General features: G+C 37.4%; 2 protein-coding genes across 12 annotated transcripts in view; one reads left to right on the forward strand and one right to left on the reverse strand.

The window, feature by feature from the left end:
* Nucleotides 1-210: 210 nt before the first annotated feature.
* On the reverse strand, nucleotides 211-3390 carry C1H16orf90 (chromosome 1 C16orf90 homolog). Of its 2 annotated transcripts, none has more exons than XR_012484465.1 (3): nucleotides 3266-3390; nucleotides 1967-2572; nucleotides 211-757 (listed from the first exon to the last, which is right to left on the reverse strand). XR_012484465.1 is itself a non-coding variant. In XM_074279978.1 (3 exons), exons 1-3 carry the CDS (start codon nucleotides 3309-3311, stop codon nucleotides 600-602), a joined length of 564 nt encoding a protein of 187 aa, XP_074136079.1. In that variant the 5' UTR covers nucleotides 3312-3390; the 3' UTR covers nucleotides 211-599. The 2 variants fall into 2 exon arrangements, 1 of the variants encoding a protein (XP_074136079.1); XM_074279978.1 differs by having other exon boundaries at nucleotides 2213-2572.
* A 417-nt stretch (nucleotides 3391-3807) lies between these two features.
* Nucleotides 3808-21763, forward strand: part of CLUAP1 (clusterin associated protein 1) — a 41361-nt gene continuing 23405 nt past the window's right edge. For 2 of the 10 annotated variants that reach the window (XM_074279966.1, XM_074279968.1), the window contains exons 1-5: nucleotides 3808-3847; nucleotides 16068-16179; nucleotides 16875-16959; nucleotides 18199-18378; nucleotides 19722-19817. In XM_074279966.1, the coding sequence (XP_074136067.1) occupies nucleotides 3823-3847; nucleotides 16068-16179; nucleotides 16875-16959; nucleotides 18199-18378; nucleotides 19722-19817 (498 nt within the window). In that variant the 5' untranslated portion in view covers nucleotides 3808-3822. The other 8 variants (XM_074279972.1, XM_074279974.1, XM_074279967.1 and 5 more) reach the window with 6 other exon arrangements.

Raw genomic sequence — 21763 nt, forward strand, 5'->3', positions numbered from 1 at the left:
CTAACTCCACATCTCTACTCTATCCACTACGAGATGCTGTCTCTTTAATGGATTAATATGTGGGTAGAAGTGGGATTGGAGACCATTAGAAAAGAAAGGGGTGACCCTGACCTCAATACCAAAACCCCAACATTCATTAATCATCTCCCTGGGCCTTCTGGGAAAGTCCTTTTGTAAACCTGGGCAGGAGGCAGGGGCCTAGAGGCAGACTTGAGGATGGACAGACCTCTCCCTTTATTCAGATGTAGGACCTGCTGGTACCCAGGCCTGCTTGACTGGGATTATCTGCCTTCGACACCATCTCCGAGGCAATAGAGTATGTAGTGCATGCCCGGTCTGCTTGGACCACTGCCCCTGCTTCTCCTTTTTCCGACCCTCAGGCGGGAACCTCTTTCCTCTCCTTTCACTTCCCTGAGACCCAAGTCGGACTCCCCTCCGAGGGAACTTCCTCAGCTGTCTTGGCATCTTGGAGGGCTGCTTGCCAGGGGGAACTTGGAGAGTGTGGAGGGAGGCTGTTCTCTCAGGGACCTGTAGCTTCAGGCCATTCCCTCCTCCTGCTGCCAGAGCTGGGGGGACCAGCCCTGCTGCTTGGGACTGCCCTATGGCCTCTCCTGGGCCCCGGGCCGGGTCCTCTTGCACATGGGACATGTTGACTCCTCTAAGGCTCCCCAAGACCTCTTGGGCCTGAAGCCGGAGCCCTCCGGTGGCCGGGGCTGGGAGAGGGCACCCTTGGTTGGGTCGGTGCTGGAGCTGGAAGCTGAGGAAAAGGGGAAAGAAACAAGTCAATGATGAAAATGTGTGGGGATGGAAGTGTGTGAGAGAACAGGGACACACAAGTCCGGGCCTGTAACTCCCCTTGTAGATCATCAGACAAACCCAATATTCTATATAAATATGTTTTTTGTGCTCTTCTCTGGAAGAGCTTTAGAAGATGGGTAAATATACTTCAAATTTGGGACAACCTAAGGGATGAGCTGAGTTCCAGAGAAGCTAGGGGCTTGGTCAAGAGACTTTTCACTCTCAGGCCAAGGCTTTTATGCCTCTGCCACAATGTTTCCTTAACCTAACCTGCACAAGAGGTCACACTTTAACGAGGGTCTAAGAGAGAATTATGGGTCTCTCAGACTTAGATCTGCTCAAGCCATGGAGGGGAAGTCACAAGATGATGATCTTGGGGGAAAAAGGCCTGGGGTCTTGGGTTATCTACTGAGAGTATAAGGAAGGTTATTAAAAAGCTTAGGGAAGAGGATTTAAACATAATTAGCCACCTTCAGTCACTCACCTACAGAGCCAAAACACACACATAGCCCTAGCTCGCTACTCATCCACAGACTATATACCACCAGTACCCCTACATATTCTTACACACTTCCTGCGACACATATGCATATTAGTATTTGTAATCACAAATTATATGCAATATACATGTAGGCATATTATAATATGTAGCAGAAATATGCTACAGTGTATATATGTGATGAGTTTACATACAATAAACAAATGTGCATTATAATATACATCCTGTGCTTCACATGCCTAAATATACATATGCAGCTACTACAAATTATCTCCTATTCACCTCCAGCCAATTCTTCACATAGACTCAGTTATCTCCCACCATCTCCACATCTATCCCTACCACGTATATATATCTTCATTCAGTTGCCCAAACATACAATCACACCCAGTCAAATATATACATATGTCAGGTACAACTGTATAATCCAAGACTCTATTCAAGAACTAATAGACAAAGCCTGTGCATTCAGCAACATCCATACCCATACCCTCGCCACCCCTCAGCACCCTGTCAGTATGCATGCCCTGCCCCTACAAAATTACTCCCTCCTGTTCCTCTCTGATCCATGAGATCAGGGATACACAACAAGAGGATATTTCTGCTCCCTGATCTGATTGGTCTAGATGGAGCAGGAGAATGGGGAAGGGGAATAGTAGTTGGACTTACCAATACTTGAGCTGCACAGACTTCAGTGAATCCTTGCTAATCCTTGTCTTTTGAGATTCTACCCCCAATACTGCCAGTTTTCCAAACTGTGCCACTGGAGCAGCTTTATGATGAGAAGATACCCACCCTCCTTAAGCCTCACCTTTAACACCCTGTTCCCTGGAACTGCTCCTATGTTGGCTGGGCTAGGGAACCCTTCCTGCTTTCCTGGAATTCTGTTCCTGGCCCTGCTGTGGGCATCCTCACCTGTACTCCCTAGGTTCTCCCTGGGTGATTGGGGACCTGGTGAATCCAGGGGGTGGTTGGTAGAGCTCAGAGGGCCAGGAAGATCGAGGGCCCACGCCCCGCCCTTGGGCAGGGGCCCCACCCTTGGGAGGCAGCCCCCTGCCATTAGCCTCCCCAGCCAGTGGCTCTCGCACTGGCCGGCAGGTTGCATGCTGCTGGGCAGATAGAGTGCCAGGCTCCGAAGGTGACGAAGACGGAAGTTCTTGGGCTTGCTGCCCGGTGGGCTGGGGCACTGCTGCCTCCGGGCCCCCAGACCCCCCTCGTAGATGTTGGGGGGAGTGTCGGCGCTGCCTGGGCAGCCCAAAGTCAGGCTCACTGCATCTATGGTGAAAACACAGACACCCTTACCCAGGGGAACCAGCCAACTTTCTCTTCTGGCTAATGCCCTGGGCCCCCCTTTTTTCCTTCTGTTTAGAGCTCAGTTTATATAAACTTAAATTCATTATTCTGCTATGCATCAGGATTTCTTCTGTCAACTAGGGTCATTCACCTCTATATGGGCAGATAAATCCTACTTCCATTTTCAAAGAGCTTTGAGGATAAAGAGAATAAAGACCATTGGTAACAGGATGACTTGAGCCCTTCAGAGGCCAGGGGTTCAAGTCTTTGCACTTAAAGGTCAATTCAAACTGGAAAGAGTTCTCTTTGGAACTACTAGACAGTGGACAGCTACTGGGGACAAAATCCCTGGGGAATAGTCTTCTTGAAGATTTATGCTTTCCATTCCATTCCATCTTTTCCCATCTTAGAGATGGATGTGGTTTGGGAGCATCATTCCTTTGGTACCAGTTTAGAGGTCCAGAAACCGATCCAGAAAGAAGTGATTTGACCAAGACCACACAACCTCTAAGCCACCAGAATATTCTCATCTTGATAAGTAGCCTAACCCTCAGCATAGATGGGCTTGTATCTAGCACCATTATTATGTTGATGGCCCTGGAGGATGGGAAGATTTTCTCTTTTCTAACTCATCTTCCCCTTTCCCAGCCTTCTGTAACTTTCCCACTACAATACCTTCTCTTATTCGCAGCTCAGAGAAAGCACAGACCAAAGCCTCCATTGAGGTCCAGTGTGGCTAGCTGGAGAAGCTGCCAGGGCTCCAACACCTTGGGTCCTCTCAAAATATCCTGGCCTAAAGTCTGGGGCTGCATGGCAACCTTGATGAACAGCTTTGTGATGTCATAACTGGGAACAGCATGCTTTCTTCCCGTGGCTGCCAGGGAGGGCCAGGGAGAGGACAAGGCAATGGAAATGTTAACTGAGTACCTCTTGCTGCCAGACTTACCTTCACTGACCCAAGCTTAGACTTGATCTAGATGTACCACCACAACAGAGTATGTCTAGTGCCAAAGACAAAAAACACTGATAGATATTTAGTTTGTGATTCTGACAATGGACATCAGGAGATTTAGAGCTGGAAGAAATTTTAAAGATCATCTAGTCCAATCCCCTCATTTACAAATGAGGAAACAGATTTTAAGTCACCTTAAAAGTAACTTTTGAGTGGTGAGAGATCCAGAACTAGAATGTGAATCCAGGTTCCAAAGCCACTGCTTTTTCTACTAACTATCATGCTAACTAGCTGGGTAATTATAGGTAAGTCATACTTTCCCTCTAGCCTCAGTTTTCTTATTTGTAAAATAGGATAATAAACCTATTATCTCTTGTACTTGACATTTCTTCAACTGTAGATATAGACAAATTCCTATCCGAGTCCTTCCTATCTTGATATTCCTTCTCTAGTCACTTATTAGCTTAGTGACCCTGGGAGAATATTTTAATCTTTCTGGGTTTCAGTTTCCTCATCTGAGCTAGTGAGTGAAATCTTAAGGTACTTGCCTCCCATGACTATGGTCATTTTTTAGGCAAACTCAACCCTAATTTCCCAAGAAAGATTTTTAGAATTTTAGCATTTAGAGTTGGAATGGATTGTATATGTCATCTAGTTTAAGTCCTTAATTTTATAGGTAGGAGGCAACTGAGAATCAGCTCTCTTAGACAACATGTAAGATCATGTAAGCAATAGGATTTAAGTCAGGATTTGAATCCAGGTCAACTTCTTTAAAATCCAATGTCTGTCCCATTCCATCATGCTTGTGTCCCTACTGAGTTTTCTCTTTTCCATGTTAAATATTCCTATTACCTTTAATTGATCCACATACTGCATGGTTTCAAAGCCCTTTCACTTTCCTCTGTAGGAGTTCCAGACTGTTAATGATTTTCTAGAAAAGGAGCCAAGAGGAAGAGGAAGAAGTAGAATTGAGAATAAAGTGTTTCTCTCTAGATGCCAAGGGATGATCCAGGAAGCCCAGAGTCTTCTGACTAGATCCCTGCTTTTCTCAGAAGAGTTAGTGTGGTACCTAGTAATCTCCACTCCATTCTCCCCATGCCTCCCCAAATCACCTTGTATTGCTTGTGTATAGATTTAGAGCTGGATGTTGTATACTCCTCAACCTAAGGAAAATATAAACTCATTGAAGATCTGGTAGAGACTTTGGTTTTTTGGTTTTGTTTTCTTAGCACCTAAATTACTTAAAACATAATAATGATAAATAATTGAATGCTGCAAATGGTGAGCCTCCACTTAAAAAAAAAAAAAAAAACAACATGAGAGGAAAACCCACATAATATATAGAGATGTTAAATTAAGGGGGGAAAAGAAGGTATTCAGTTTACAGCTGTAAATCACTAAACAGATTCTTCCTTAGGTACTTTTGTTCTGCTTGGAATGGCCTCTTTCCTCCTTCCCATTTAGTCAAGTTCCTCTCTCTTCTCCAAAGCTTAGTTTAAAATATCATAACATTTTCCCATGCTACTCCCAGAAACCAAATAGTACACTCCTATCATTTTCCCTCTAGAGAATGACATTAAATGTTCAATTCTTAAATAGAGCTGAAGCAAGTGTTAAAATTTATACTTTTCATGTGGTTTTTCAGTTTGAGTTTTTGAAGCCTATTATCCTCCTATTGCAACCATTAATTCTTTTTCTCAAGTTTGGAAAGTAAGAGGTTTGTTTAAATTAGAAAGAATTTTTGTTTGCTTTTTCTCTTGTCAATCATTCCTACTGTGAATTATTCAGAATTAAATTGTTTAGATGAATTAGCAACAAAGTCACCTACAGGATTTAGAATAGACTGAATTTGCAATCTCTTTAAGAAATTACATTAGTGGGGCGGCTAGGTGGCGAAGTGGATAGAGCACCAGCCTTGAATTCAGGAGGACCCAAGTTCAAATCTGGTCTCAGACACTTTTAACACTTCCTAGCTGTGTGACCTTGGGCAAGTCACTTAACCCTAGCCTCAACCCCCCCCCCCAAAAAAAAAAAATTACATTGGTAATGACAAAGTTTTATCTGGCAAGGTAAAGTGTCTATACATTTGTAAATTTGCAATTTTCATCAAGGAAAGACTTAATGCAATGAATTTCAGTTATATGGGAAAACAGCTTCTGAAAATAGAAAATAAGAGATGTCAGGGACTGAAAAAGGAGTGAAGAAAAACGTAGTGTTGTATCAGTGTAGAGAGATATGCATTTTGCAAAGTTATAGGCCTTTAATCAAAGTCCAAAGCAAGAACAGAGAAATATAATTAAAGGAAGATAGAAATAACTTAGAGAACAATATGAAGTACAAGTGTTCATTTTTCCAAAAGGCAGAGTAGAGAACCAATGATTTTTACCCAAGTTGGAACAATAGAAAGTCCTCATTTTTGTCAACTCTCAAAATATCTAGTACATGTCAAAAGAAAAGTGTAGGGTTTGGTAGAATGTTGTACAAAAGTTTAAGAAAGCTTTAAATCTCATTTAGGTCATTGGAGAGTAGAAAATTTTTCATGCTTGAAAATTTGTAGACCTTGGAGAAATACTGGTTTCCTTCTTAGAAAGTTAAAGATAATTCTGATTTTCAATTACTTAAGGCTAGTTTCTAAATACCACTAATATAGGATACAAAATTGGTAGGTGAAGATTTTTCCATGTAAGAATTCAGAAATACATTTTATTGAGTTGTCATTTAGTATGAGATGGAACATAATATCTTGGAGTAAATTTGATTTATTCTGAGTTTTAAATCTATGGCATTGTTTTAAAATGTTAGTGTTATACATAATTCCTCTTTATAATGTAATGTAATATATAATTTGTAATTTTGGGAAACTTTTTATAAAAAATGCTGTGATTTTATAACACTTAAGTATTACTTGGAGATTTTGCAGAACATCCTTAAGTTAAAGCTTGTATTTTGTATGTTATGCTTTGTTTGATCCATGCTGAGTTGTGTTTGCTTGTAATATAGAAATGATCTATATGATCAATTGTCTGACTACTAATTATGAAAATTATGAAATAGCACTTGGAATAATATTTATTGAAATTATATCTTCTAATCAACTTCATATTGACAGACCCTAGGTTAATTATTTTTTTTTTATTTTAAGGGCTAATGTACAATATACTATGTTAATAGTACTTTTTAAAAATATACTTTAAGGGTTAATATGCAATAATGTAGTGACAACTAGGTAGTTCAGTAGATAAAAGTACTGGGACTGGAGTCAGGAAAACCTGAATTCAAATTCCACTTCAGATACTCATTAGCTATGATTTTTATATTAGGATGTGTTTTAACTAAAAAAGAAAAGCAAAATAACAAATTGCACTTGGAAAAATCTTGTATGTACTTAATAAGGACTGAAGATAAGTGGCTTTTAAAATTATTTATTTTTATTGCAATATGAAAAATAACTATATCTTGCTCTAAACTGTAGGCAATGGAATTTACTATATGGGATGGAACAGAATATCTTGGAGCTAATTTTATTTATTCTGAGTTTTGATTTAAGTTTGTATTTCACTATTCTTTTAAAAAAAACATTTGGGGCAGCTAGGTAGTGCATGGGCTGGAGTACCAGCCCTGAAGTCAGGAGGATTTGAGTTCAAATCTTAACACTTCCTAGCTGTGTGACCCTGGACAAGTCACTCAGCAAAATAAATAAATAAATAAATATATATGTGTGTGTGTGTGTGTGTGTGTGTGTGTGTGTGTGTGTGTGTGTATATATATATATATATATATATATATAATTATTTTTCTCAATTATCATATCAAAGTATTTTTCCTCCCCTGAAGCTGGAGTTAAGTGACTTGCCCAGGGTCACACAGTTAGGAAGTGTTAAGTATCTGAGACCAGATTTGAACTCCCGTCCTCCTGAATTCAAGGCTGGTGCTCTATCCACTTCACCACCTAGCTGTCCCCTATATCAAACTATTTTTAATTTTCTTTTTTAAAATTTTGAGTTAAAAGTTTGAGTTTGAATTTAAAAATAATGTGATAAATAATGTTCTTCAATTTGCATTCCAACTTCATCAGCTTGTTTTCTGAAGGTGGATATAATTTTTTATCATGAGTCCTTTGGAATTATCTTGAATAACTATATTGCTGAGAAAAACTAAGTCATTCATAGTTAATATTACTTTTACTGGGTACACATTAATTTTATTTTTTTCATTTTTTAAATATATGTTTTCTTTTACAACATGACTAATATGTAAATATATTTTGTATGATTGTACATGTATAACCTATATTAAATAGCTTATTGTCTCTGGGAAGGCAGAAGGGAAGAGAGGGAGAGAATTTGGAACTCAAAAGATTTTTTAAAATTTTATTCTTTTTTCATTCTGAACTTGATAAACATTAACATGGACATTTTTACTAAGAACATCAAAAGATTTTTGTATATGAAAGCACTAATTTCTAATATTCACACTTTTTAAAAATAATGTATATAATAATTTACCATGCTAGTTTCTTTTTTTGTATTTTATTTTTCCAAATACATATATAGTTTTCAGCATTAATTTTTGTAAGGTTTTGTGTTCCAAATTTTTTCTCTTTTTCCCCCCTCTTTCCTCTTCTCTCCCCAAGATAGCAAGCAATCTAAGTTATACATGTACAGTCTTTTTAAACATCTCATATTTGTCATAGTGTGCAAGAAAAATCAGACCAAGAGGGAAAAAAAAACAAAAGAAAAAAATCAAATAAACAAAGATGATAAAAATAACATTCTTCAATCCACATTTAGTCTTCACAGTTCTCTATCTGGATGTGGATGGCATTTTCCATCCCAAGTTTATTAAAATTGTTTTTGATCACTGCATTGTTGAGAAAAACTAAATCTGTCATAGTTGATATTCACATAATCTTGCTGTTACTATATATAATGTTCTCCTCATGAAACTCAAAATCTTAAAAAATGTTAAAAATAGTTTTTATACATAATTGGAAAAAATAATATTTAAATAAATGAGAGATACAGATAGAGAGACAGAGAGAAAAAGAGAGCATGCCCCTGTGTGAGAGAAAGAGAAGATTGAAGGAAAGTAAGCCAGTGTTAAACTTTTTGAGAAAGGAAGAAAAATCCCCAGGGGATTGGTATACTATGGCTATCATAATTTTGATTGAGTAGAAAAGTTAGATTGTCAAAAGACAACTAAGAGAAGAAGGCAAAAAAAGGAGAATCTCAAATTGACAATGGGAAATAGTATTCCAATTCCCTTTTCAGGACCATTGTGACAAGGAGTATAAAACAAGGTACAGCAGTGTGCTAGAGAGGACAGCCAAGGGCACAGTATTATCAGAGAAGGAGCCAGGTTTTGGCAAAAAGTAACGGTTATCCTAAAAAATGGAAAAGGATGGAGAGGTCCAGGATGAATGGAGTTTATTTACTACAAAATATGAATTCTAGAGGACATAGTAGGAGTAGTAGGCAGGATTGGATTGGGACATGGGCAGGGTAGAATTGAGGGGACAGCTATGGGATAACATGGGTGCTGGGAGGAAGGAGTGGTTTTCTTCTAAATGACTGCTGATTAATTTTTACAGAGATGGGGAGAAACAGAAGTCATAGGAAGAGACTCATAGTCTACAAGGAGTACTGTAGAAAAAGTTGGGTGAGGGAAGGTTCCTAAAATAGCAATACAATTAAAAAATGCTTTTTCCAATCTTTTAAAATTCCAATTTTTGCAAACAACTCTGACAAGTGACTCTAGGTTGTCTTGCTATAAATCTGAGCACTATAACAGAAGCTGTCCTTCCAAAAGCCTGTTATTCTTATTACCTTTTCTGGCATGTTACTGCTATAGTTCATAGCAGCCTTCCCAATCCCAGCTTCCTGGTGCTGTTCTCTTGGATGATATGGTTTCTGTTCTGAGAAGAGATCAGATTTGGGCCTATGATAGTTATCCTTCACAGGGATTATGGCCTCAGTCCTACCTATAGGTACACCAGCACTATTTGAGACACTGCATTTCTTGACACAGTCATCTTTAGATAATATGGTTACCAGTCTTTGTAAGGAGCTCTTCTTCAAGAAGTAAACTACCTAGGCATCTATTAGATATTACTTTCTACTATCAATTTTTCATGCTCTGTACAATGAATATACTGTGTGTAATCATACACAATATCAAATCATTTATTTCATGTACTTCAAATCATGAAGAGTAATCAATAAGTGTTTTCATATAATAACATATAAAAATATTGTGCATAAAGTAGGCATTTAAAGCTTGTTTATAATGACAAAGTATATCAATAAATTTCAGGAGCAGACACATGAAAAACTTACTGGTGACTTTTCATGATTTGGAATACATGCTTGTTGCTTTGATAATATTGTATGATTATACAAAATATATATTTTTATGTTAGCATCTGATAAGATATGAGAAATTTTGTCTGGAAAAGTTTGTAGATAATCTTTCTTGGAATATTACCTGGAAAAATCCTAATTACAGTTTATAGTTCTATATAACATAACTATAGTTTAGAAATGAAAAAAAATCTGTGCATAGAAAAAAATCTGGTAAATATGGGAAAAGATTTTTTTAAAAATTAATTGTGAGTTCTAGAGTTAAGAGATAAAATAACCAAAGGAAAATGTATGAAATTCTCCAACAGGATTCACAAACTGTTCTTTTGGGAAAAACAAAAACAAGAAATTAAAATAACACCAATGTGTTCCTCCCCCAATAGGATTCACAAACTGTCCTCCTGGGTGATGGGAGGGAAACAATTAAAATCGTATCAGTGTGTAATTATCACAATAAGTGAAATGGAAAAGAGGAAAAAACCAAGAAGCCAGATGCAGAGACCAGTTCATTAAAAATTTCGCTAAAATTTCAAGGCTTAGAAAAGTTAAAAAAAAAAAAAAAAAAAAAAAAAAAAGAGCAGGAGAAACAACCAGAGAAAAGGGTGGGGGGAAGGGTTGAAAATAAAATACTAAATATTAGTTTCCCATGTGTAAAAGGGTTTTTGCACTCCGTTTAGCACAGTCTTGGCACCTTGTTGCTGTCAGTTGTGTCTGTCTCTTTGTGACCCTATGGACCATAACAGAGCAGGTCCTGCTATTCTCTCAGAAGTCTTCTGCACCATAATTTGAAAGTGTTTATTTTTAGTGCTCAGCTTTTCTTATAATCCAATTCTTACCATATATTGCCATATGTTGCTACTGGAAAAACCATAGTTTTGATTATACCTTTGTCAATAAGGTATATATCTCTTCTTTTTAGCATACTATCCAGATTTGCCATAGCTTTCCTTCCAAGGAACAAGATTTCATGACTGCAGTCACTGTCTATCTGCAGTGATCTCTGAGATCAAGAAAAAAAAATCTGACACTGCTTCCATTTTTTCTCCCTTTATTTGCCAGGAAGTGGTGAGACTAGTTGCCAAGAACTTAGTATTTTGCATGTTAAGTTTCAAGCCAGCTTTTATATACTCTCTTCGTTCACCCTCATTAAGAGGCTTCTTATTTTTTCTTCACTTTTCCTAATCCAGTGGCCACAGATGTTTTCCAAATTTGTTGGTATATTGAATGAAACACTTTAACAGCATCATCTTTTAGGGTTTTAAATAGCTCAGCTGGAATTCCATCACTTCCACAAGCCTTATTGTTGGCAATGTTTCTGAAGGCCCATTTGACTTCATTCTCTAAGATCAATAATCGCACCTTCATGTTACCAGTGGTATTAAGGGCTTTCTTGTATAGTTCTTTTGTGTATTCTCGCCACTTTTTCTTAGTCTCTTTTGCTTCTGTTAAATTCCTACCATTTTTGTCTTTTATCATGACCATCGGTGCACAAACTTTCCCTTGAGATCTCTAAGTTTCTTAAAGAGTTCTTTCTCATTCTATTATTTTCTTCTATTCTTTGTATTGCTAATTTAAGATCTTCTATATCTCCTCTGGAATTCTGCATCTATCTGGATATATCTTTTCCTTTCTCCTTTCCCTTTCCAGTTTCCTCAACTATCTGTAAAGCCTCCTCAGACGGACATTTTGCTTTTTCTTTGCAATGTTTTTTGTTGCTCCTTCCTGTACAATGTTATAAACCTCTATCCATAGTTCTTCAGGCACCCTGTCTAACTAAATCCCAGGGGTTCTCAAACTACTGCCCTCGGGCCAGATGCTGCCGCTGAGGACGTTTCTACAGCCGCAGGGTTATGGCAAATGGGCTGAGGGGCGGAGACAGAGTGTGAGCTTTTTTTTCACTATAGTCCGGCCCTCCCACAGTCTGAGGGACAGGGAACTGGCCCCTGTTTAAAAAGTTTGAGGAGCACTCTAATCCCTTAAATCTATCCATCACTTTCATATTCACAAGGGAGATTATTTAGATCACTTTCCCTACTTTCTTCAATTTAATTCAATCTTGCAATAAAGAAGCTCATGATCTAAACCACAATAAGTCTAAATCTTATTTTAATTGATCGTACAGAATTTCTCTACCCTTGGCTGTAAAGTATATAATCTAATTTCAGTATTGACCATCTGGTGATGTCTATGTGTTGCCTTTTTGGGTTGGTAAAAAAGAGTGTTTGTTATGAGCAGTGAATTATCTTGACAAAACTCTCTTAGTTCCTGTCTTCCTTAATTTTGTATTCTAAGGCCATGCTTGCCTGTTATTTCAAGTATCTTTTTATTTCCTTCTTTAGCATTCCGGTCCCTATGATGAATGTGACTTTTTTTTATGTCATTTTTAGAAGATGTAGATGTTCATAGAACTAGACAACTTTGACCTCTGTGACCTCAGTGGTTAAAGCAGGGACTTGTATTACTGTAACGGACCAGAGAACATTCCGTCATTTTTGAGATGATCCCTCCCCCTACTATTTTTCTTACCCCTTTATTGTCTAGGAGAGTTACCTCATTTCTTCTAAGGGATTCTAGTATATGTAGTGAGCATCTGAGTTAAATTCTCCCATTCCTCTCCATTTAAGTTCGCTGACCCCCAAGATGTCAGTGTTGAATCAGCTCCTGTTTGCTCACATTCAGTGATCTCACGTTCCATGTGGTGATTGACACTTGTAATGAGGGAAGAGGAGGTTTAAGTTAGCTTCGGCACCTTCCCCGGTAAAGATGTTCCCCGTGGCGAGCAGAGACTGAGGCAGAGACCAGAGAGGGGCAGGGACGGGAGAGCAAAGAATGAGAGACTGATGTGTCCCTCTCCACTAGGGTTAGAATTGCTTCCCCTTTTTCCTCCCCTTTTTTTTTGTGAAGTCTCCTAAACCAAACCGTCAGGAACAGCCCAGGATCGGGTATTCTGGGAATCGGAGTCTCCCAAAGGGAAGCTTTCCCTCCCCACAGATATGTGGGGTGTATGTGCACACATACACACATTTACATAACCACATGTATATTTATGTCTCTATGCAAATATATTTGTTTATATGCATACATAACTAGATGTTTATATTATTCATTTTATACCGCACACATTTATATGTATAGTCTATTATAGTATGTTTATGTATGTACACATAAACATATTATTGAATATGTTTATACATGTAAAGCTTGTATGTGTTTATACATTATATGTAAATAACATTATACACGTATGTTGGGTCTGTGTGTGTGCGCGCGTATTTAGAATATTACGACACTTTCCGCGGGTTACCTGGAATGGGGCTTCCCCCGCCCTCCTCCGTAATCCAGGCATCCTCTCCGTTCTAAATGAAGCCTGAGGAAACAGCCTCAGGTACCTGGCCTGGCGGAGAGGGAGGCGCGCATCTTGTGGCCAGAAAATGACACAGCGGGATCACTAGCTACCAGTTCTAGATTCCGAGAACGGCTTTAATCCTTTGCGCAGGCGCACATCTTCGCATTCTCGTACGTTTGGCCCCAGTCGCGAGTCATCGAGGACTTCCGTTGGGGGTTGCCATAGTAACCGCCCGAGCCAAACCTCCTCCTTCCCTGCTCGATGGAGGGTCGCTAAAGACCAAGGTTCCGGATCGCGTTATTTTAGGGGCTAACCGAGGTCACTGACGAGATCACCAGCCATGTCTTTCCGTGACCTAAGGAGTAAGGTTGCTCCAGCCCCCGGCCTGGACCCTGTTCTTTTTCCTGGGAGGGGGGGGACAGGGGAGGGAGCCGCGGAGACTTGAGGAGGCCGCTCCGGGGCCTGTTGCTCCTCCCCCCTCCCCTCGCGGAGGCCTCGGCTTCTCAGCCCAGCGCTGCTCCGGACTCACCGAGGGAGAAGGGGGGAGAAGGGAGAAAGGCCGAGAGAAAGGCCGAGAGAGGAGCGGCCGACCCTAGTAATTAAGGGGCCGTTACTGGGGGTGGGGGAGTGAGAAATCTGGCCGCAAGCCCCTGCCGCACGTAGTTTTTCTGGGTGCGGTTGGAGAGGGAGGTAGGGGACAGCAGCAGGGCCCAGGGTCTGGAGGGCACCCCCCATTTCCTGTCCTTAAACCAGCATTAATTAGCGCGGGCAGTGCGCGGAACACTACCGGAAAGGATTCCAGTTCGGCGTGACCCTTAAACCGCAAAGAACAGCCCGGGTTAGACTACAGTCCCACAGGAAAGTGGGGGGGCTTAACTATTGAGACGGAAGAGGTTGCTCTATTTGTGGGTGGAAGGATTATGCTTCCCGGTGAAATCTTGGGCTTATGTACATGTTTTAAGATTGGTACTTCAGACCTTCGAAAGTTGAAATCTCGTCCAGAAAGGTGTGACCATCCGGGTGCAGGTTGTCCCTCGCTGCTGAAGCACCGCCTTCCCCAGTTCCGAAAATTCACCTGGCGGCCAGCCTTGGGGTAGCAAGGGAGAACTAAAGTATGAGTCTTGCCCCGACACAGTGAAGTAGAGGGGTGCATTCTTTTTTTGGGGGGGGAGGGGGCTGCCTCTCTACTGACGCTCCTTTTACCTTTCTCTCTCACTTCTTCCCCAGACCACGTCCTCTCTCACTAGCATCACCATCAATTCTCTGTCCATTTTTGTAGAAACTCTCCTTGTGTAGGAAGCCTGTAGCTTCCATATTACTACTTAAACAACACTGCTTGTCTTAGGTTAGATAGATTTCTTAACAATTGTAAACTATTTGGTCACTTATCCTTTCCCGCCCATGCTCAGAAAGTGTTTTCTCATCCTGGTAACAAATCCTGCTTGTTGAATTCCAAATATTTTCACCCAAATCCCTCTCAACCTTTCTCTCTGATTTTCCCATTCCTCCGTTTCCCTCTTCTATGAAACTGTGAAAGTTACTTATCTATCCTAAACTGCTGCACCAAGTTGCATAGTTACATAGTCATGTAACTTACACAGCTTAGATGTGAAGTAAAATTAATTTTTTGGTCCAGGAATGACTTTTATAGCCTGTGGCTTCCTAAGCTAGTTAGAATAAATCTAGCTTTTTAATCAGTCTCAAGTTATTTGATCTTCAATCTTGTGGCTCACTGAAGCAGATCAAGTTGAGCTATACCCCAACATGAATCTCTTGAGTTTGGTGTCTCCTCAAAACCCCATCCAGTGCTCCTCAAACTTTTAAAATAGGGGCCAGTTCACTGTCCCTCAGACTGTGGGACCCCTGCGCCTTTGTAGTTTGATAGCATCTGCTAGAATTTCACTAACTTAGCCCTTGAGGACCTAGTATCATCTCTCTATCATTAAAATGATTTTTCCTTACTGAACCTTTCTGAATACCTCATTTTATAGGTACTTTCTCAATTATAAAATTAGAGTAATGATGTCTATCCTGATTATTTCACAAGTGTTTGAGAGATTTAAAGGAGAAAAATGGATGTAGAAGAAAGAGCATTTGGAATCAGAGATGATGTGACTGTAGACAAATCATATACTTTATCTGAATGGGTTTTTAAAAAGGAAAGGACTTTGTGAAGATAAAACATTATCTGTCTATATCAGCTGGCATTAAGTGAATTGATAGGGTGCTTTGTAAACTGTTCAGTGCTATATTGTATCATCTATTAAGGATTTAATGTAATTCTGACATGAAAACAGTAAGCAAAATGATAGTTAAATTAGTAGATGTTTGTAATAGTATAGGAACAAAATTTATAATTCTTGGTCATCATCTCATATCCTTCCAGTGTGTTATATATGTGGGGAAGACTTTCTCTACTCCATCCTCTGTTAGCTTTTTGTCACAACAAATTCCAAAAAGCAACATCCTCTTTCTTAATCTGATTATCTAAATATTGCCTTGGGAGTTTATCTAAAGTTGAGTTAAAAAGAAAGGACAGCCAATTGACCATTATTAATGGTAAAAAGGGCCAGTGGTTGTAATAATAAATAAAATTCATAGTTAATCCCCCTAAGACTTAAATCCTAATTATCTTTTTTTAAAGATTTTGAAAAATAGAGTAATTGTTCTGAGTTTTATCTCTTTCCACCTGGGAGTCAATCACAACACTGAAATAATCAAAAAGTTCAAAGAATGGAATGTTAAGATTCTGGTTAATCCATAGATTATAAAAGTGACAGAAAATATAGAGCTTATTAGATAATATTTTATGCTGAACAGATTTTACAGAAATGATGAGGGCCCTTGGATATCCCCGACACATCTCTATGGAGAATTTTCGCACACCAAACTTTGGGCTTGTATCTGAAGTACTTCTTTGGCTTGTGAAGAGGTTAGTAGTTGAATTTGATTGCTAGATTTTTATTAATGTGTTTTGTGGAAAAGGTGGTGGGACATTTAGAAGAGCTTAGAGAAATTGAGTTTAGTGGGGGTCATTAGCTAAAAATTAAGTTTATTATGAAAGATATAAGAGAGGAGAATACATTGGTCCAAAAAAGATACTACTTAGTTGGCTATAGGTGTCTCAGCTTGGACATTTAACCACACACAGAAATTACTTGGCAGCATATCTATATATTATTATATATAGCTATAATTATTATAAGTACTGTTATAGTAATAATTTTGAAGTGTCCTTGTGTGAAATATCTGTTAATAAACATCAAGAAGACTGAGAATATTAATACCAACAGATTCTGTCATTGTCTTTGTAAATAGATTATCATTCCTACTTAGTTTGATTTATCTCTACATCAAGAATTGACTACTAATTGACATTTGGAGGGTATTTAAATCTAAATCTGAAGTATGAAGAACCAAAATTTGCATTTCTGAATTTCATTTCTTGATCTGTTCACATAGGTCATATTGAAGCTTTGGCTTTGAATATATTCATTTTTTTCTCATTCTGTTAGGAATGGGAAGATAACATGTATCATACATTTTTTACTTTCTGAATGTGTCAACTTTACATATTCCATTCACTATACCTTCTACCTGTTTGGTGTGTCTTTTTCTTGTAAATAGGTACGAGCCTCAGACTGACATTCCTTCTGATGTTGAGACAGAACAAGATCGAGTTTTCTTCATTAAGGCAATTGCACAATTCATGGTTAGTTCATAGTTTTCATTGTGAGAATCAAGGAAATTAGGAGTGAAAGACTTTTTTTCCCTTTATTTAAATATTAATATCTTTTATTTTTATACCATCTGCATCTGTCTCTTCTTGTATCTCTTATCTCCAAGAGGGTCATGCCATGTGTACCAAAGAATTGAAAAAATATAGAAGTGCAAATAAATTCAGCAAAACCTGTCAACACATTTTTAAAAGTGACATTTGTAGTGTTGGATTAGGGAAAGGGATGGTAAAGAGTATATTTTCATATCCCTTCATTAGAAACAAGTTTATTTTCTGCATAATTAAGCAGGATTCAGTTTTGATTGTTTTGTGCTTATTCTTATTTACATTGCTGTAGTATTAATCATGCTCATTCTTTTTTACAGCACAGTATTTCACTATGCTTATGTATTTATATATATGTGTATATATATACATTATATATATATTATGTATTATAATTTGTTTGGTTGTGCCTTGTAGCATACTGGTAAATGTTCAACTGACTCACTGAAAAGTAATGCCTGAAACACTTTGACGTTTAATCTGTTATTAACATTTTCTCCATCACTTAAGCCTAAACAATCTACAAAAAAATAAATCAAGCTGTTATTTGTAGCATTTGCCAATTTCCAAGATGTAAATGCTCACGATGAAATTAATGATTGACTATCTCTGTTGGCTCAAGCTCCTCCTTTGCCATCCCCCCAGTCTATAGGTTTCTGTTTTGTTTACAGTTCTTTGCTACCACACAAAAGGAGCTGCTATTAATATTTTAGTATATATAGATTTTTTTTTATCATTGACCTTCTTCAGGTATGTTCCTAATAGTGGAATATCTATATCAAAGAATATAGACCTTTTAGTCATTTTATTTGCATAATTCCAAATTGATTCCAGAGTAGTTGTATCAATTAATAACTCTACCAGCCATAATACATAATGTGCCTGTTTTTCTACACTTCCTCCAGCATGAACTATTCTCATCTTTTGATATTGCTTATTTGTTGGATATGAGAAAAAACCTCAGAGTTGTTTAGATTTTCTGTAGCATTTGTTATAATCTTAGTATATTTAGTTTTGCCTTATATGATTATTAATATAGTATCATAGTATAATGCTAATCTTCTCTTGGAAGTTTTCCTTTTAACCTAGGCATTTTCTAAGCTGTTCACACAGGATTTTTGTTGACATTATATGGAAGAGACCCGAATTTTTTTCTTCTAAAAATAGGCCACCAAAGCCCATATAAAACTTAACACTAAGAAACTATATCAAGCAGATGGCTATGCAGTAAAAGAACTATTGAAAATCACATCAGTCCTTTATAATGCCATGAAAACTAAAGGAATGGAAGGTTCTGAAATAGGAGAAGAAGATATCAGCAAATTCAAATTTGATCTTGGCTCAAAGGTAGGGCAAAATATATTCTTATAGGTATGTAATAAGATGAATTTGTTCTATTCACTCATTCAAGATACAATTATTAAAAGTTCTACAGTATTCAGTGGCAAAAGCAATTGGATTTGGAGTCAGAAAACCTGGGTTTTCCTCTCAATATGTGGAAAACATTTTATAAACTTTAAAATATCATATAAAGTTCTGCTATCATTATTATTATCATAACAGCAAAATTACCTACTCTAAACTTCAGTTTTCTCATTTGTAAAATAAGGTAAATAATGATTGTCTTAATCATCTTACAAAGGCTGAAGTTTTAAGGCAGAAGGATGATGGAGCAGATACTTAGGGAAGAGGATGGCGATCAAGCTATATCTCAACTATAGAAATTTTTCTGGAGCAAACTTGTAGCTGTGGGCACTTTGTCATTAGTTGGAAGGGCACTTATTTTTAGGAAAAAGAGATCTGGATATATGAGTTTCACATTTGCCACTTAATAGCTTTGTTATTGCATGCAAGTCTTTTTACCACTGATATCTTGGGTGGAAAACATAGATAATAATAAATGACTGTTTGCTTTAGTATTTCTGTGAGGAAGGTGCTTTGTTAGCTGAAATTCTAAGTGTGAGCTAGGACTCTTAATTGCATTCCTGAGAAAATGTTTACCTGGGATGAAGTTACTCTAGTGACACCTTTTACTTCTCTTTTCTTAGTCTTTAATCGCTTAATAGTCTAATTTTCTATTAATTGCCTTTTCTATCCAGCATAGAAATAGTCCAGGTCTTTCCTTGAAAGAAGCTGCTTCTCTTAAGATCTGTGTCTAAATCTTCTTAAACCCAGCCTGGAATTTTTTATACTCTTCTCCCAGCTTCCAGCTGTTGGCTGTGTAAAGAAAGAGTTGAAATTTGAGAATGGCCATGCAAAGGACAGAAAGGAACAGACCTTGTCATTACTCCTTCTTTGGTTTCAAAAGCATTTTCTCCAGAAGAGACTGGAGAAATTCTTAATTCCTTGCCCATTTCTATGAGATTTTATACTCAAAAGGACAGAGATAGGGCTATTGGAAGGCTTTTTTAGTATTCTTATCACTTCTGAATATGTTAGCTAGCTCCTAGTTGTGTGCATTTCAGTCGTGGAGGAGAGAAATGTAGAAAGTGCTTGATTCTCCTCTTGATACAAACCCCTAAGAATTTTGATCCAAATGACAGGGTGTAAACAGCTGTGAGAAACTGAAGATTTTCCTGACAGTTAGGACCACTTAGAATGTTAACATTCTAATTATATGTATTTTTAATGTTCAAATCACCCATCTAATGTAGGATGTCACTGAAGTTTCTGCTTTTTAAAAATTCTAGATTGCAGATTTGAAAGCAGCTAGGCAGCTTGCTTCTGAAATTACATCAAAAGGAGCATCTCTCTATGATTTACTTGGCAAAGAAGTGGAGCTACGGGTAAGCAGTATTCAAAGAAAATAATTTTGTTGCTTAGTTAATTTCTGTAGTAGATAAGATATTGTTCATAAAAGCAAAAAAAAATCTAAAGCGAAAATCATGTTGTCAAAATATTGTGGCTTTATAATTATGAGTAGTACTATCAGTTGTAAAAGGACCAAAAAATGATTCTTGTACTATTTCTTATACTCAGTTAAATTCAGCAAACTTTTCTTTTCACTCTAAAACTCTTGTATTCACTCTTAAAATTTTTTTTCCCTTTGCAAGGATAACTATAAATCTGTTTGACTTAATTTTTTTTCTTACTATGAAGTTGCTAAACAATTAACAAACATGAACTTTCCTTAAACAACAGAAAGAAAAGAATACAAGAATGTGAATCTCTGTTATATACAGCTGAGTTTTAATTATTTTACATTTAACTGGTAGTTCTAACATTGCCCTGTTTTGAAATTTCTTCTGCATATTTTTAGAATTTCATTTTCTTTTTTCCTTTTTTCCTTTTTTTCATATTACTATCACTACTTCCTCCATTCCTCTTGGGTAGGGGTCTCCTTTTCCCTAACCCTCTCCCAAATAAAAACCCTCCTTTGTAATAGAGGACAATAGTTAAGCAAAATAAATCTGTACATTGGCTATGTCTGAAAATGTATGCATCATTTTGCACCTCAAGTTCGTAACTCAAGGTGAAAAGTATGATTTATGATTAGTCTTTCAGAATTGTAATTATCATTCAACTTTCTCTTAATTTCTCTTTTTTCATATTTAAAATTAAAAATATTTTTATTTTTAATAAACAAGCACTGTAGAATTTAAAAATTTTCCTACATCTTTCAGTTGTGTGAAGTTATATGAAATTTTGAAATGCCACTTGAAAAAGCTTGCTTATTCTCTTATAAATATGCTAAACAATGGTATATAACACAGTGGCATAGTACATAGAATGTGGTGTCCACACTACCAAGCCATAAATTTCACTTAAGTGTACCATGAATCATGGAGCCATGTACAAGTACATGTACATGAGTAAATCTGAATTGCTTGTAATATTCTAGGACTCCTCACAAAAAAATTGAAAAGCTGCTTGTATTGTATGTGTATAGGTATAGTATACATTTAATAAACATAGCTTTGAAGGGAGTAGATGGATGAGTAAAACAGGAGTTAGGTTTCTAGAGGAATGCATTTTTTATGTAAACATGGATAAAATAGTATCAATGTAAGTATAGATAAAATAATAACCAATAGGAGGATATGTGGTCAAATTTCTAATCTAATCATAAAATAATGTTACAGTATTACTTATAGGCATATTTGTGTTTAGATGGATTCCATATAAGTACAGTGAATCCTAGACAAGTCAAAATCAAATATCTTCTGCATCAAATGAGCAAAGGAGAACTGTAGTAGTTCAAAAGAAATGTGAGATAATAAAATTGTCACTCCAAATATTCCTGTGGATTATTTGTGCCTGACCCTTGGTGTAGAGCCTTCTGAGTGGGTCTTGGTCTTATCAGCCACATTCAGACTCTGCTGTAGCTTAACCCCGAAATAGTGATGCCATTTTGGTTCTCTTTGAGCATGAAGGACAGCAAATGTTACTCTATGGTTATAGTCCCCAGTTCTCTAGTAACTGAAAGGAGCTCCATTTCTTCACTCAGGCTATAATCATCACAGTTACATAGCATTCATTTTGTTTACATGGTTGTGATCATTGTATCTGGTTTTTTCCTGAAGATATATAATATACTTCATTTTATATCAGTTCATACAAGTCTTCCTGTATTTCTCTGAATTCCTTTCCTTGGCCAGGGAAATATGTTTGTTTGAAACTGCCTCTGTCAAGTTTTCCTAAATAGAACATTCATTCATCTGGTAATATATGTAAATAATGTATAAGATTATTATAAATAGAGAACCAAATAGAGTATGCTTATGTAGTATGC

This window comes from Sminthopsis crassicaudata, chromosome 1 (genome assembly GCF_048593235.1).
Source record: "Sminthopsis crassicaudata isolate SCR6 chromosome 1, ASM4859323v1, whole genome shotgun sequence".
Lineage (NCBI taxonomy): Eukaryota > Metazoa > Chordata > Mammalia > Dasyuromorphia > Dasyuridae > Sminthopsis > Sminthopsis crassicaudata.